A 17,773-nucleotide genomic window follows, 5' to 3' on the forward strand; every position below is an offset into this window, starting at 1 on the left:
GAAACTCGGCAGAGCCTCTTTACCGTTGTAAACAGATACCCTCGAGCTAGATATTCTGGTCTGTACCCACAGCCAATGTAAGATAATAAGAGCTTTATATGTAGATATATCTATATTCCTTAACATTACGGAAACCACAAGTGATTAGCCTTGGCCAGCAGTAAAAATTCAGGTCAGCTTACAAATCCATGCTCTTTTACCAGGCTCTATACTATCAGGTAAACTGCTAAAGACTAAATGACATATGGCTGTGTGTATTAGGCATTAAACATAAATATACCTTCTTCTCAAATTCCTGTCTTTTGGTAGTGTTAGTTTCCTCCAGTAAATTTTTTATGTCAGATATCTGCCTATCTTTAGTATCCTGCATTTGTTGACTTTCCTTTAGTAAATTCTGGACTGTAAAATATCAAATAAACATTTAAATTGGGATATCAGCACCCGTATATAATAATACTGATAATTTTTATGTTACAAATTAAAGTAAGGAGGAATTATTCCAAACTATTGACAATTACTTTGTAAAGCAGATTTTTAGTTTGAGTGTATTATCATTAACATAGCACTGCTCAATTTCTCATATGCAATAAATCTTACTTTTCTTGTCCATTTTTGACATGTGTTCTTCCATGTCTTTCATTTTATTTCTATGCTGAACTTTGACATCTTCTATCTCTGCATTTTTACGGTCAAGTATCTAAAAATAAAAAGCATCAGTTTTTAAACTAGTAAAAAAAACTTATAAGACATTACAAAAGTCATGTAGCCTAGAAAATGGCATTACAAAATGACATAATTTTACTAACAATGTGACAAATATAGCCCTTACTTCATAATAGCTACAATCTTTATCAACTTTTATCCATATAAAATGAGTTTGCTGCTCTGAATGTGTGCAACAACCCTGGGTTCCAGTCTTGTCGATTTTTTATGTGCTTTTGTTTGGCAAATCAACATTAATACTATCAAAAACACAAACAAGTACAAAATAGCATGTGTGTTATGAATAAGCAAAAAAAAAACTATCCATGCCTGAATCCCAAGCTAGAGTGCAGCTTAAACAGGGAAAAAGAATAAAATGATAAATGATCTGCACATGCAGTTTCTCCATGTTCTGATAACAAAGTTGTTTTTCTCCTAAATTTGCCAGATGTGTGAGTTTATTCATAAATATTCTAAATATATTTTTCAATCACCTTTACATATCCTTCTTCTCTAAAAAAAATGCCAACTTCTCCTAAGAAATAATTTTGTTTCTGTTTGGTTTTACCTCATACCATCACATTATAGATCATATGGCAACTTTCAAGTCTTACTGGTGGAGGAAGACCTTAGATGCCCTCCCATACATTATTTCAGACAAAAGTGGGCACTTGAGTAGTACCAGCAATGCTGCATAAGCCAGCTGGATAGCTTCATCAAACAAATGACTTTATTTAAGCAAGTGAAAAGCAATGTTTGAAAAGGATATTACACTTTAGGTTTGAAAATCTTGTTCTACGGCAAAATGTTACAGAAAGTGAAAGCCGAGCCACTGTAATGCTCTTCTTGCCGTTTTAACTTGACCAACAGCTTATACTTTGAAGACTAAAGAAGCCAGGTCACATTTCTAAGTAAGTATTCATCTTACAAACTGCTTTGTAAAGTAATACAAAAACCTTACTTTCTGTACGGCAGCATCATGCTTTTGTTGTAGTCGAAGTTTTTCTTCATGAAATTTTGCTTCAACCATTTTGACTTTCATATCACCTCCCTGCAAAAAAGACCAACAAGAACCGGTTGAACCGGGTGATGCTCCCCGAGAAGGTTCTGGACACAGGAAAGTATAAAAAAAAATGAACAAAGGGCAATAACTCCAAAATTAGACCAGGCTTTGTTTAGGTTCTTTAAGCATTGCAGTTCTATCCAATTATATCTAGCTACCTACAAAGTTTCATGTTGATATCTCTAATAGTTTTAAAGTAATGTCAAGGACAAAAGTCAAAAAGTAAAAATAAACAAAGGGCAATTACTTCAAAATAAGGCAAGGCAGAGTAATGATTTTTAAGCACTGCACTTCCACCCAATGAGACCTATCTATCTACAAAATTTCATGTTGATATCTCTTATAATTTTAGAGTAATGTCCCAGACAAAGTTCAAAGTGTCAAAATGAACAAAGGGCAATAACTCCAAAAGTAGGCAAGACAGTGTTACAGTTCTTGTGTACTGCAAACTTTCTCAATGAGATCTATCTACCTACAAAGTTTCATGTTGATATCTCTTATACATTTAGAGTTATGTCCCGGACAAAGTTAAAAGTGTAAAAATGAACAAAGGGGGATAATTAAAAAATTAGGCAAGGTAGAGTTATGGTTCTTGTGCACTGCACTTCTACTCAATGAGATCTATCTACCTACAAAGTTTCATGTTGATACCTCTTATACTTTTAGAGTTATGTCCCGGACAAAGTTCAAAGTGTAAAATAAACAAAGGGGGATAATTCAAAAATTAGGCAAGGCAGTTACGGTTCTTGTGCACTGCACTTCTTCTCAATGAGATCTATCTACCTACAAAGTTTCATGTTGATACCTCTTATACTTTTAGAGTTATGTCCCGGACAAAGTTCAAAGTGTAAAATAAACAAAGGGGGATAATTAATAAAATAAGGCAAGGCAGAGTTACGGTTCTTGAGCACTGCACTTCTACTCAATGAGATCTATCTAACTACAATGTTTCATGTTGATACCTCTTATACTTTTAGAGTTATGCCCCGGACAAATTTCAAAGTGTAAAATAAACAAAGGGGGATAATTCAAAAATTAGGCAAGGCAGAGTTACGGTTCTTGTGCACTGCACACCTACTCAATGAGATCTATCTACCTACAAAGTTGCATGTTGATACATCGTTTAGTGTTAGAGTTATGTCCCAGACAAAGTTCAAAGTGTGAAATAAACAAAGGGGGATGATTAAAAAAATAGGCAAAGCAGAGTTAAGGTTCTTGAGCACTGCACACCTACTCAATAAGATCTATCTACAAAGTTTCATGTTGATACCTCTTATAGTTTTAGAGTAATGTCCCGGACAAATTTCAAAGAGTAAAATAAGGAAAGGGGGATAACTCAAAAATAAGGCAAGGCAGAGTTACGGTTCTTGTGCACTGCAGACCTGCTCAATGCTACAACGTTTCATGTTGATACCTCTTATACTTTTAGAGTTATGTCCCGGACAAAGTTCAAAGTGTAAAATAATTAAAGGGGGATAATTCAAAAATTAGGCAAGGCAGAGTTACGGTTCTTGTGCACTGCACTTCTACTCAATGAGATCTATCTACCTACAAAGTTTCATGTTGATACCTCTTATACTTTTAGAGTTATGTCCCGGACAAAGTTCAAAGTGTAAAAATAAACAAAGGGGAATAATTCAAAAATTAGGCAAGGCAGAGTTACAGTTCTTGTGCACTGCACTTCTACTCAATGAGATCTATCTACCTACAAAGTTTCATGTTGATACCTCTTGTTGTTACAAAGTTATGTCCCGGACAAGAAAAGGGGACGGACGGACGGACGGACGGACGGACGGACGGACGGAAAGACGGACGGACGGACGGACGGACAAGGCGGCGACTATATGCTCCCCCGAAATTTTTTCGGGGAGCATAAAAATGTATGAATGGATGCTCCCTTAAAGTATGATAACCTATTTTTTACAACAATGACCTTGACCCAAATGACATATTTTAACAACAATGACCTTGACCAAAATGACCTTAAACCAGACAAATCTGAATCTAAGTTGGACAAATCTTTAAATATTTTAATGCAAATTTTTTTTAAGTGTTCCATATTTCTAAGAAATAACATGATATGGGAAGCAAATACATAAATAGAAATCACTAAGATTAGATATAATGTTGACACTTTGTGATCTAAAGGTTGAAAGTAGACACCCACCTCTTTACTGCTTTTTGGAGGTAAGGTTGTATCATCAGCATATGTTATACCTGAAACAGTGATATGAAATCATTACTATAAAATAGTATGTGTGTAATCAAATATCTACCTGGGTGTTCACTTGACCGTTGAAATGACTCTTTGACCCTTCAAATTTCCAAAAGGCCATATTTGACCCTCAGGATTTTAACTGTAGGGTCAAATTTTGCTAAAATCATGTGGATTTGGCCTTGTAGTCGGTAAAACAAGCAAAATGACCCTCAGGATTTCATGGCTATTGAGCACCACCCTTGGATAACTAAGATTCGTTAAGCTACAAATTCTCAAGTTTTATACACTTAAATTCTACTTACTCAAACCTCATGTTGACAGAAATGACTCATTTAATGAATTGTACTTGCAGGTGAATATAATAACTCTTTCTTGTTTTGGCATAATAAAAATCTTTCAAGTCTTTGGGACTTTTACTAAAATGGTTTCAAATCAAGGTCAGGCTCAAATCTAGGACTCCTGATACACAATACTTATTGGGTAATCACATTTTCAATCCATTTGATACTAGCACTGACAATAATTTGCTTTTGCTACTAGTATAGAGGCAGCTTGCCTGCTTATTTGATATCATGACATCAAATCCCTTGCACTAAACAGGATCAGTCCATTATTATATAAATTTAACATGGTACAGGTTAAAACATAAACCACTAAATATTTGGTCAGATTCAATATCATCCTATGTGAAAAGATTCAATATCATCCATAATCATCAGTCCTTATATGCCAATCACTAATTATAGGAATATAAAGTATATCACATGTATTGAAAATGAAATTATCTTCACTTCAGCAGTATTTTCAGTTCTACAGTGCAACTATCACAACAATTCACCAGATTGCTATTATTACAGGGTGTAATGAGCATGTTTGATAAGTGACTTTTTAATAGGTGGGTTAATTTGTACTGCAATCAAATAATGTACATACCTTTGAGATATGGGTTAGAACTGGTAGATGAGCCTGCAGTGGCTTCTGACCACCCTGTTGTCTACAAGAGTAAAATAAACCAGTATAGAATTTCACAGGTATCATATATGTATATCAAAACTATATAACAATGTAAATAGCAATGATTGTGGTATTCAAATAAAGGTTGATCAAGGACAGAATGACTCACTGATTCAAACAAACAAAATAACATGAAAGTAAATAAACAAGGCACCACAAACCCTAGAAATTTCATGACAAATTCTTTGAGATTAATATCAATGCTCAGAAAAAAAGATTATTAAAGGGAAGTATTCTAAACAGTTAAATAACATTTATCAATTCAGAAATATATTATCATTAATTAAGACACACATGGATTTGAACCGTAACAACAACTGCAATTAACTATGGATGGGAGAGGTAGCCTAGTGATTAGGCCTTTGAGTCTCAGTAAAAATATTATAAAATTTATTGACAGTAAAGATATTAAGTTTCCATAACCTTATGGTCAATTCTCAAAACAATTGTAACAGTATGTTTTTGTTATTTAACACCCATGAATATAACAAGAAAACAGAATAAAATGTTTCGGAACAAAATATTATGCTCCATCTTTTAAGTAGGATTTTAACTGTTGAGCAATAATTTTGGGCATGCACCATTGGTTTTAAGGAAATATACTAACATTTTTTCTTTCATTCAGGCATTTCAGAAGCATTCTTTTTCTTCATAATTCAAACAAGAATGTTTGCAGCAGATATATAGCTTTATACACTTTATAAGTACAATTAAGCAGCAAAGAGAGAGTTAGAAATAAGTTAGATGCACACACGACCTACCTCCACCTTGGATGTGAAATCTGGGGATCTGCTGCCTTTACCATCTATCAAAAACATGCAAAGCTCTTTACAACACATAAACACATACAAAAAAGTACAAGTATTCATAACAGTGGTTGCTCATGCTTTTACTCACTAAAATGAAGAATACTAGTGCTATCAAATTCATTATTTAAATCCAACAGAAAATTGTTAAAGGTAATATAATACAAATATCAAATAATTTCAACAATCTTTTTTTCTATTTTCCATTACTGAAGGAATTCAAATAATCAAATAAGAAAAATTTGAAAACTTTGTTTAAAGACTTATAATAGGCAAACTTGTTTACAAATTCTTTTCATTTTTCTTTTTTCTTTCAGTTACTTTATAAGGCTATTGCAAAAGGATTTTTTATGAAACAGACCTCTTCTTTTAAGCTTAAGTCCCCCAATCACACTGTCCTCCTCATCAGAATGGTAATTAAATCCTGATCGAGGTTTCTTTTTTGTGTTGACAAAACTCAAATCATCCTAAGTTCAGAGAAAACAAATGTTTAGCTTCTACATGTATTTGTAATTCCTAATTTTATCACATATCAGTGTGCCCTATAATTAAATCTGACGTCATTTGCGTTATGCAAATATAGTGTTAAGAGGTGCTAAATGAAAGTGTTACACTATAAACGCATCAATGAAAAAGAGATTCTATTTACTGTTCATAATTTTGGATATGTGATAAAAAGAATATTATATTTGTGTACGCTCATTACCAAATTTATTGAACTTGTTGAATTAAGAAGAGAGCATAATATAATTTTATTCAACTCTTTCAACTAGACCTGCCACTGTGATGGCATGAATACCCCCCACATACCACTTTGTCAGGATCAACAGTGGCCATTTAGAGCTCATTAGGACAACCATCCTGCAAAATCTGAGGTTACTAAGCCAGTGCATTGCTAAGTTATGTATTCTACTTGCTTCAAATGTGAAAATGTCAAAATCAATACACTGCTGACAGGCATTCTTAAGCATTTCAGCAGACAAACTTATTATAGTAAAAATACCTGTGACCTTGACCTTTGACACATTCAACAAAAAATCAATAGGGGCCATCTACTAGTCATAAACAACCTCAATATCAAATATGAAAACTGTTGACCAAAGCATTCTTAAGCAATTGAGGGGAAAAGCTTTTTGAATCAAGGTTCCTGTGACCTTGACTTTTGACCCAGTGACCTCAAAATCAATAGGGGTCACCTAATGGTTATGATCAATCACCATGCCAAATATGAAGACTTTGGGTCAAAGGTTTCTTAAGTTATTGGGCGGCAAACTTTTTGAATCAAAACCCCTATGACCTTGACCTTTGACCCAGTGACCTCAAATTCTATAGGGGTCACCTACTAATCATGACTAACCTCCATGCCAAATATGAAGACTGTGGGTCAAAAGAATCTTAAGTTATTGGGCGGACAAGCTTTTTTTAGTCAAGGCCCCTGTGACCTTGAACTTTGACCCAGTGACCTCAAAATCAATAGGGGTCATCTACTAATCATGACTAACCTCTATGGCGAACATGAAGACTGTCCGTCAAAGGTTTCGTAAGTTATTGCGCGGACAAACTTTTTTAAGTCAAAGTCCCTGTGACCTTGACTTTTGACCCAGTGACCCAAAAACCAATAGGGGTCATCTACTTATCATGACTAACCTCCATGCCAAATATGAAGACTGTGGGTCAAAGGATTCTTAAATTATTGGGCGGACAAGCTTTTTACAGTCAAGGCCCCTGTGACCTTGACCTTTGACCCAGTGACCTCAAAATCAAAAGGGATCATCTACTTATCATGACTAACCTCCATGCCAAATATGAAGACGGTTGGTCAAAAAAATCTTAAGTTATTGAGTGGACAAGCTTTTTATAGTCAAAGCCCCTGTGACCTTGACCTTTGACCCAGTGACCTCAAAATCAATACGGGTCATCTACTAGTCATGACTAACCTCCATGCCAAATATGAAGACTGTGGGTCAAAGGAATCTTAAGTTACTGGGCTGACAAGGAAAAACTGACGGATGGCCAGACAAGCTGATTCCAGTTTACCCCCCTTACAACTTTGTTGTGCGGGGGTATAATAAAATCAGTACTGAACCTACACTCATTCAATATCCTCTATGTATTCTTAACACTTTACTTAGAAACATTGCCATACACTCCTCACCATTTTTGGGTGCCAGAGGGACAATAATAACAGACCTTTGCTACAAGCTAAGTGAATATGCATGCAATCTGATAAGCTTTATATGACTATTTATCTATTATTTATTCCAGCACTTTTAAGTGTTGAAAATTGAGTAACACTCAAGCCAGTGCTAGGGGTGTGAAGGATGTTGCACTTTTTCATTATCCCTCATGATTAGACTCAATCAAACCGATTTTGCAATTTTCATGTAATTTTGTTGTGAAAAATGCTTCCCAGAGATCACAATTTGGCAGATTTTTATACCTTTGGTGACTAAGTTTAAGTATCTTTGAAACTAAATTCCGTAATTTAACTATTTACGAAATGTTCCAATTCAAAGTAGGGCATGTCCATTATACAAATTTAGCACTGTTTGGAGTTTGGAGTAAAAGAGATAGACATATAATAAACATCATATATAGGACTTACTTATTACCAAAATTTGTACATGAAAGAACAAGCTTACCCTTGATAGAAAATCAAATAAACCAAATTTCAAAAGTTAAACTGCCGCAACTACATTTGAGCCGCATCATGACAAAACCAACGTAATGCGTTTGCAACCAGCATGGATCCAGACCAGCCTGCACATCCGCGCAGTCTGATCAGGATCCATGCTGTTCACTTACAAACCTTATTTAAAGTAGAGAAACTGATAGAGAACAGCATGGATCCTGATCAGACTGCACAGATGCGCAGGCTGGTCTGGATCCATGCTGGTCGCAAACGCATTACATTGGTTTTGTTGTGACGCGGCTCATTTATGCTGTCTGACCAGTTTCTATAACACTATTGGTTGCTCGATTTGACTTTTTAAAATAAAAAAAAAAAATTATGGACAGCCTCAAATTCAAAAACAAGAGGGCCATGATGGCCCTGAGATCGCTCACCTGTATGTAGGCCCCCCCCCCCCCCCCACAACGTTGCAGGGCCAATTTTAACCCAAGGGCTTTTATTTGCACAAACTTGGTAGACACCCATAAGAAGATGTTTCATGCTAAACATCTATGCTCTAGCTCATTGGGCTTTTTAAAAGAAGATTTTTTTAAAGTTTTTACTATACACATATAGTTAAAAACAATGACACCCCTGGGGCGGGGCCAATTTTGACCCCAGGGCTTTTATTTGAACAAACTTGGTAGACACTTATTATAACATGTTTCATGCCAAATATCTTAGCTTTAACTCTTTGGGTTCTTTAAAAGAAGATTTTTTACTATATGCATATAGGGAAAATCAATGACCCCCTGGGGCGGGGCCAATTTTGACCCTATTAGAACATGTTTGATGCTCAATATCTTAGCCATAGCTCTTTGAGTTCTTTAAAAGAAGATTTTTAAGTTTTTACTATATGCATATAGGAAAAATCAATGACCCCCCGGGGCGGGGCCAATTTTGACCCCAGGGCTTTTATTTGAACAAACTTGGTAGACACCCATTAGAACATGTTTCATGCTAAATATCTTAGCTCTAGCTCTTTGGGTTCTTTAAAAGAAGATTTTTTAAGTTTTTACTATATGCATATAGGGAAAATCAATGACCCCCCGGGGCGGGGCCAATTTTGACCCCAGGGCTTTTATTTGAACAAACTTGGTAGAAACACACTAGAAGATGTTTCATGCCAAATATCTAAGCTCTAGCTCTTATGGTTTTTTAAAAGAAGATATTTAAAGTTTTTTCTTTCGGTTGCCATGGCAACCAGAGTTCTGCATGGAATTAAATTCTTTGAACAATTTTTAAAGGTGACCACCAAAGGAACATTCCTGTGAAGTTTGGATGAAATTGGCTTAGTGGTTTATGAGGAGATGTCATTTAAAGTAAAAGTTTACGGACGGACGGACGACGGACGGACGGACGACGGACGGACGGACGCCGGACGAAAAGCGATCACAAAAGCTCACCCTGTCAGTTTGTGACAGGTGAGCTAATAAGTAAAATTGTGAAAGGGTTAAACACTGGAAAGATAGAAATCAGAAACATATAAAAGAACATAAAGATAATGTTAGAAACAGCATTCCATCACCAACAACACAGCTGTTTAAACACATAGAATCAGTAAGTCAACCTGAGTATATATAATTTAAAAGCTTATAAAAATAACACAAAATGAATGTATCTACATTTTAATCAATTCATACCAATGGTGGATAATGTTCAATGCCACCTGTTTATGATTTATTGATCATAAATATAATATCAAGCAAGTAACATAAATGGGAGCAAACTTGCACTTCAGATAATGGTCATATGGTGACTTTCAAGCTTTACTGGTGGAGCAAGTTCCCATGTGTGGGTCCGCGCATTATTTCAGGCATAAACAGGCACTTGTGCAGAACCAGAGATGTTCCATAAGCTAGCTGAAAAGCTAACTCTTTTGAAAAAACCAAAGTTCCAAGCAGAATTTGAACAAAAAGCAGTGAGGGGTATGTGGTTTGAAGTCAAAGACCATAACCACTTTGCCCCAGATGCTACTCAATCTGATTGGAATACAACTCATTGCAGTAAGTGATATAAGTTTTCTGTCACAAGGTTACTCTCCAGCTTAACTGGAAGAGGAAGACCTAAGGTGCCTACCTCATGCATCATTTTAGGCACTAGCTGGTACCCAAGCTGACCCACCAACCTTCCGTAAGTTAGTTGGGTAACTTCCTCACATGAAAGAATCATAAGCATATGGCAAGAAATATTCACCACAGAAGTGAAGGGCAAGTCATTGGCAGTCAACAAATGACCCCTTAACATTACATAACAATGACTGGCACAAAATGTAAAATTTCTTGATAAAGGTAAATAAGAAGTAAGTATATAAACCATGTACTAAGTATTTACTCACATAGGCATATGGAGCAGTGTCTGGTCGACTATGATAATCTTTTCGGGGAGAAGAAGAGGCAAGTATGTCCTTCTCTGTATCTATACCCAGTGCTGTATGCGGTCTGAAAATGCAACCAGTGTCATATCCCTTAGAATATCTCGAATATCTTAAATAATCATATGTTATTGTAAAGAAAGAAAACCCAAGATAAAAGTGGAAGTCTGTGGTATTAAATATCAGTCAGTAAATGAATTTGCTAAATTAAAGGTAAGTAAAATGTGTAACTGCAGTCCTAACTAATGGGTTTTTGAGTGGCTTCTTTTTCAGACTGTACTTTAAGCCATAAATACATTTATAAGTTATATACAATATTTTATAACCCTGATAAAGACTTGTGAGAGTCAAAACATTGATTAACATCATTAAATAAAATTTTTAACTTTTGCTGAGTTGATTGTTTGTTTCACTTGTATCATTTTTCTTAATATTTTAAGCCATAAAGGAAAAATTTCTAGCCCCGCAACTATATCATCCAATGAAAAGTTTCGAAAAAACCAGCGTATACTGACATGATCTACATAAATTTGGAATATGTGGTTGGATTTCTAGTTTCAATCTGGATATGTTAACATTACCTCCTAATAGGTGAGCCAGGGGGAGACAATCCAGATCTCCATGTAGAATGTGCCGCTGGATTCCCAATGGTGGATCTGAACAGAGAGCTCCCAGCTGTTGTTGTTAATTCACCATTTACCCAATCTGGAACCTGATTTGTCTGAAATATAGTACAAAATATTGTCTTTTCCTCAAGTCTTTATGAAAAATATAAGTAATATCATTATTATTTACCAAACATATATAGTGCCTTTTCGTAGGTGCTTTACAATGATATAAATTGATTACTAAATAACAAACAGTATCATAAAAAGAGTACATGATATTACTTCAATTCTGCACATTCTGACGTATTTTAACTTATAATATGAGCAAGAACAAAAATATCTAACAATTTACAATGTAGATAAAAAAAATATTGACTAAAACAGTAACGTATTTTCTATATACATGTATATCAACATGATATCAATGATACATCAAAAATTCAAAGCTCTTAAAACATTTTTAGTTAAAAACAGAAAAGCTCTTATTATAAAAGCTCTTATGGTCAAACACAAGTTTAACCTTTTCTTTCCAAGTATGGGAACAGTTATTAATAATAAACTAATAAACTAGAACTATCATTAAATGTGATTAATACCCCCCCCCCCCCCCCCCCCCGCAAGACTGCTTCAAAAATGAGGAAATAACTTGTATGTATGTTGCATTTCCTTTCAATGTGGTTGACCATTGATGAAGTTTATTGAATTACTCTGTAATAAGTACAAAAAGAGTTACGCTTCGTGAGCACTGCACTTCCCCTCCCCTCATTGCGCTTGACCATTAAATGAAGTTTTATTGAATTCTAAACATTAGCTTTTAAGTTATGCACCTGACCAAAAAAAGGAACAAAGGGCAATAACTCTACGAATCCTGAAGATAGAGTTACGGTTATTGTACACTGCACTTCATCTTACTGCCCTTGACCATTGTATGAAGTTGTTTCGAATTGCAACCATCAATTTTCAAGTTATGTTTGTTTGTTTGTTTGTTTGTTTCATTTTACGTCTTTTCCCAACAGTATTTCAGTCATATAGGCAGGTTTCCTAACCATCGTTCCTGGAGAGTTACACCAGTACTAGACATCCTTCCTCCGTGCTAAACTACCAAAGCATTTCAAGTTATGCACTGGACAATAAAGTAACAAAGGGCAAAAACTCTTAAATGAGTCAAGAAAAAGTTATCGTTTCTGTGCACTGCGCTTTCTCTCAATATACTTGACGATTGTATGAAATTGTATTGAATTAGTAGTTTTCGACAAGAAAAAAGCAATGTAAAAGTAACAAAGGGCAATAACTCAATAATTACTCTGGACAGAGTTATGGTTCTTGTGCACTGCACTTTCACTTATTGTGCTTGACCATTGTATGAAGTTGTATTGAATTCAAACCATTAGTCTTCAAGTTATGCTCCGGACAAGGAAAATGCAAGGGACCTCTGGACCGACCGACCGACCGACCACCGAGTGACTCCTTTATACCCCCCTAAACTTTGTTTCTGGGGTATAATAAATTATGGATCAAACATTATTGTTTTTACATATAAATTCTGGATCAAACGTTATTTTCTACAAAATAAGTTGAGTAAAACATAATTGCTATCTAGATGTATCAGCTTGGAATATAAATATATGTAAGTTAAAATACATGCTATCTAGATGTATCAGCTTGGAATATAAATATATGTAAGTTAAAAAACATGTAGACAGTAACCTTTTACTAGGAAAATATTATAAATAAAGTTTTACTAGGAAAATATTATAATAAAACATTCATAAAGCAAATAACACATGATCATGAGATTGTCTCATGTACAGCTGAACTTTGCTTTTCACGCTGAACTAGAAAACTGTTATAACAGCTTGAGTACTTTTTTTTGCCTTATTTAACAAAACTTGCGCTGATTTACTAACATTTATGTATCTATGATGTTGGTTAGCCAATTTGGATATTGGAATCTTTTTAAACTTTGATGCTTCAATTTCAAAACAAGACAAGTCTGTTAAACTATTTATGGACTGGTCCATGATTTTAAAACTATTTATGGCCTGATCGATGACTTTAAACTATTTATGGCCTGATTCATGCCTTTAAACTATTTATGGCCTGATTCATGACTTTAAACTATTTATGGCTTGGTCCACAACTTATAACTATGTATGGACTGGTTCATGACTTTAAACTATTTATGGCTTTGTCCACGACTTTTAACTATGTATGGACTGGTCATGGACTTTCAACTATTTATGGCCTGATCCATTACTTTAAACTATTTATGGCCTGGTCCATGATTTAATTTAAACTATTTATGGTCTGGTCCATGACCTTTAACTATTTTTGTGCTGGTCCAGTACTTTAAACTATCTATGGACTGGTCCAGTACTTTAAACTATTTATGGCCTGGTCCATGACTTCAAACTATTTATGGCCTGGTCCATGACTTTAAACTTTTATGTGCTTGTCCATGACTTTAAACTATTTATGGCCTGGTCCATGACTTTAAACTATTTATGGACTGGTCTACGACTTTAAACTATTTATGGACTGGTCTATTACTTTAAACTATTTATGGCCTGGTCCATGACTTTAAACTATTTATGGACTGGTCTACGACTTTAAACTATTTATGGACTGGTCCTTGACTTTAAACTATATATGCACTGGTCCATGACTTTAAACTATTTATGGACTGGTCCATGACTTTAAACTTTTATGCGCTGGTCCATGACTTTAAACTTTTTACGGACTGGTCCACAACTTTAAACTATTTATGGACTGGTCTACGACTTTAAACTATTTATGATCTTGAAACCAGATGGGTTCAAAACTGGACTAGGCAGGTCTTGACATGTGGTTCATTTGTATTCTTCCATTTCAACCAGTTTATCTATGGTCTGGTCCAAAGTCAACGATGAGCAATTTCATGTCAAAAATCAAGCAGGGTATTTGTTAGGACTTGGTTAAAATAACTGCAAACTTAATTATGGTTAGGTCAGGCTAGTTAAACATCAAACAAAGACATTCAATTAACATAATATTATTACACTATAATTATATATAATTCATAATTTTTTCCCCTGTAATACCTTATGAAACACTTTTTTTTTAAAAAGATATCAATTTACTTTAGTAAGTTCAAGATATAAAAAAAATTAAAGAAAAAGATAAAAAAGTGAGAATATCATGGGGATGTACAGTAGTCTCTGGTATTTAATAGTAACAATTAAATGGACTGTATTTTTTGTTTTGTTTTTTGTAAAAAAATAAAAACAATTATTTTAAGACACAATGCTCATTTAAATACCATAATCCATGTCATATAAATAGTTCTGCTATGATTTTTTTTTACAGGCACAAGCAGGCACTAAAGTAGAACCTCTAACCTGTAAAACTACAATCTGGCTGACTCCCTCACATTAATAATTCCAAATCACTGGAGGGATTTGAACCAAAGGCAGTGAGGGGTAAGTATTACAAGTCAATGACATTAACACCTCAATCTGAATCACAAAGGGCCTTGGAAAACCAGACTGCTTGAGACAAAACTTATTACTGATTAATGTTTATATATAAAATATATAATATTATTTATATATATAAAAGAAAGAAAGTCATGTGCGGGAAATTATACATAGTAAAATCGCAAGACAATGCGGCATGTAACAGCCAGGTCTCGAACCATGGATATATATACATAATGTATATATCTTTATACATATGACAAAAACTTCACACTGTGATATGCAAACAAAGCATTACTTTACCTCGCTAAAGCTCTTCTATGTTTGAATAAACAGAAAACCAAAACATTAAATCATTTAATCTCTATATTTAGCAGGGTAAAGGGTGAAAATGTGAATGTTATTCAGGTCTAGGCTTTTAATAAAATGCTTAAAGTGCTTACTACTTCACTATAACTACCAATATCATGATAATATAATATAAAATTTCTACTCATGCAAAAGTTATTTATGGGCAGACTTTTACAATTCATGCAAAGGTTATTTCAGGGCAAACTTTTACAAATATATGCAAAGGTTATTTCTGGGCAGACTTTTACAATACATCGTCATGCAAAAGTTATCTCAGGGCAGAGTATATATTTGTTAATTTAAATGACTAAACAAACCAGAGGCATTATCAGCTATATAGAAATACAAAATGGGTCAAAGACAGAAAAGGCCGGGTTGCAGTTGTATACCAAATGTCATGAGGCTGTGATGTTAGAAAAATTTACATGTGCAACCCGGCCAAAAATTACTTTATGCTATTGAATTTTTTTAATACTGCAATCAAGTTTCTCTTATTTTGATTGGCTGATTCTCTTTATTAAAACCCACGAAAAAGATGTAAGAAAATTAATACATTAAGCAAACGGACAGCCATTTCGCTTCCTTTGTAAATCACAGGGACAAGACACGGTGATCTGGTATATGTATGTATATTGAAAATTGTGAAATGGTGTCATTTTATTGTTGTAATACTGTGAATTCAATTAAGTTTGTGGGCATGAAATTTTGTGGTTGTGTCTCATAGATGTTAATTTTGTGGACTGTATTTTTCCACAAGGTAAATGGAAAAAATGTGATGCAAAATAATCCTACAGCAGACTTAATGAAAAATTTTCGTTGGATTTTAAATTTGATGATTGACTTATCCACAAAAGCACGAAAATTAATTGACCATGAATAATAATGATTTTGCAATGATAACTAAATGTGGAAATTGACTTTAATTTGTAATTTTTTTTTGGTTGTAGCAGGGACTTGGGAGTAAGGGGGTAACACTCTGGGGTGGGGTAGTACCAGATCACAGCGTCTTGTCCTTGTGGTGAAAATTAGAAATATACTTATCAAATGGGCCAAAAAGTTTTTAATATCTCAGCATACAACACCAGTAAAACAAATATTACTGTAAGATATGCATTAAGAGTCCCAAAAGAAAGCACATTTTATTTATTTCTTATATTTTTCAAACAAAGTATTTGAACTGAATTTTTGCAGGATGAAATGTTTCAACATTAAATTTTTCATTCACAATTTGCATAGCCCTAGACTTAGTAAAGAATTTGCAGTATCATAGATTTATTATATAAGATGCTGGTTGAACTACTAGTAGGTATGCAAGAGACCAAGATCTATATTGACCTTTGTATATTTCTGCAGTCTATACATGTACATAAAATCTTTTTTAAAGAGTATATTGCTACCTTAGTGCAATAACAGGTTAAGTCCTTCTAAATAAATAGGAGTTATTCAGTTACTGCACTAAGGTAACGATATATATCTGTATTACCCAACCAGCATCCTGTACATCTGTATAACTAATATTCTATACATTTCCCTAATAATAAATTTACATCACTTTATAATAATATACAGTATGTTAGATCTGAGACAATATAAAATTTACCTCTGCCTGGTCTTCCAAATAAATAGACTGTAAATACAAACCCATGCAATGTTATTGTTAAAACAACTAACAATTTTAAAAATCTGTCATGCAAATTCTGTTTAAACTACAGGGGATTTTCTTTAAAATTTTAAGTTAAAAATCTTCAGGATTCTTCAGAATTCAATTTTTTTTTCATTTGATGTTACTTCATGTTTATTTGTTATCTTTAACGTTAAAAGTTCTAAAGCCTTAGAGTGCAAGCAGTAATAACCAATCCTAACTTCATCATACACTCCATGAAAACTGAGTGCGAACAATAACAAAACTCCACTGTGATTCAAAAGCCTAAAAACTTAAAATTTGAAATTCTTAAAAACATTAACCTGGGAACTTAAAATAGAAAAATATGCAAGATGGAATATGAAATACGCTTAGAACTAGATCTAAAATCCATTTTGTATGATTTTTCAGCTGATTTGAGTTAAAAGTGTTTAAGTGCTTGTTATTTTAGGGTCATTTTGCACAATAAAAATATTCTTCTGGAAAAACCAAGTGGGCAAATCATCTGGAAGTTTGCAAAACCAATTAATGCTCCAGATCTATATTAAACTGTATACAAATCTGAAAACAATGTCCAGTCCCATTATGTCCAAAACCTCAGTGGAGTCCCTTTAATTTTCTAAAACATCTTCATCATGGTCACCTGCCTTTTGATGACATCATATTTCAATTATCAACAACTAATCTATAATTATAAGCTAGGTTTTCTATTTAGAGAAACAAGACGATTTTACATGTATAGCACTTTACATGTATAGCACTGTAATTGTAAAATAAAATATAAACAGGGGCAGATAATTTGTGATCACTTATATAAGGTGATAACTGCAAACAAACTGCAAAGAACTGGGCATTTCAGTTGTCAAGAC

At 34.0% G+C, this 17,773-nt stretch overlaps 1 protein-coding gene across 6 annotated transcripts in view; it reads right to left on the bottom strand.

Annotated features, from left to right (window-relative positions):
* LOC132743006 (centrosomal protein of 112 kDa-like) overlaps window positions 1-17,773 on the bottom strand; it is a 53,169-nt gene that overhangs the window by 30,694 nt on the left and 4,702 nt on the right. For 3 of the 6 annotated variants that reach the window (XM_060731523.1, XM_060731515.1, XM_060731530.1), the window contains exons 5-15: window positions 16,863-16,889; window positions 15,215-15,229; window positions 11,430-11,569; window positions 10,813-10,915; window positions 6,165-6,270; window positions 5,759-5,802; window positions 4,917-4,977; window positions 3,933-3,982; window positions 1,664-1,753; window positions 598-697; window positions 281-399 (exon numbers count right to left, since the gene is read on the bottom strand). In XM_060731523.1, coding sequence (XP_060587506.1) covers window positions 281-399; window positions 598-697; window positions 1,664-1,753; window positions 3,933-3,982; window positions 4,917-4,977; window positions 5,759-5,802; window positions 6,165-6,270; window positions 10,813-10,915; window positions 11,430-11,569; window positions 15,215-15,229; window positions 16,863-16,889 — 855 coding nt within the window. The remainder of the gene's footprint in view (window positions 1-280; window positions 400-597; window positions 698-1,663; window positions 1,754-3,932; window positions 3,983-4,916; window positions 4,978-5,758; window positions 5,803-6,164; window positions 6,271-10,812; window positions 10,916-11,429; window positions 11,570-15,214; window positions 15,230-16,862; window positions 16,890-17,773) is intronic. The other 3 variants (XM_060731537.1, XM_060731543.1, XM_060731551.1) reach the window with 3 other exon arrangements.

This window comes from Ruditapes philippinarum, unplaced genomic scaffold (assembly GCF_026571515.1).
Source record: "Ruditapes philippinarum isolate M1 unplaced genomic scaffold, ASM2657151v2 ctg1226_1_1_1_1, whole genome shotgun sequence".
Classification (NCBI taxonomy): Eukaryota; Metazoa; Mollusca; class Bivalvia; order Venerida; family Veneridae; genus Ruditapes; species Ruditapes philippinarum.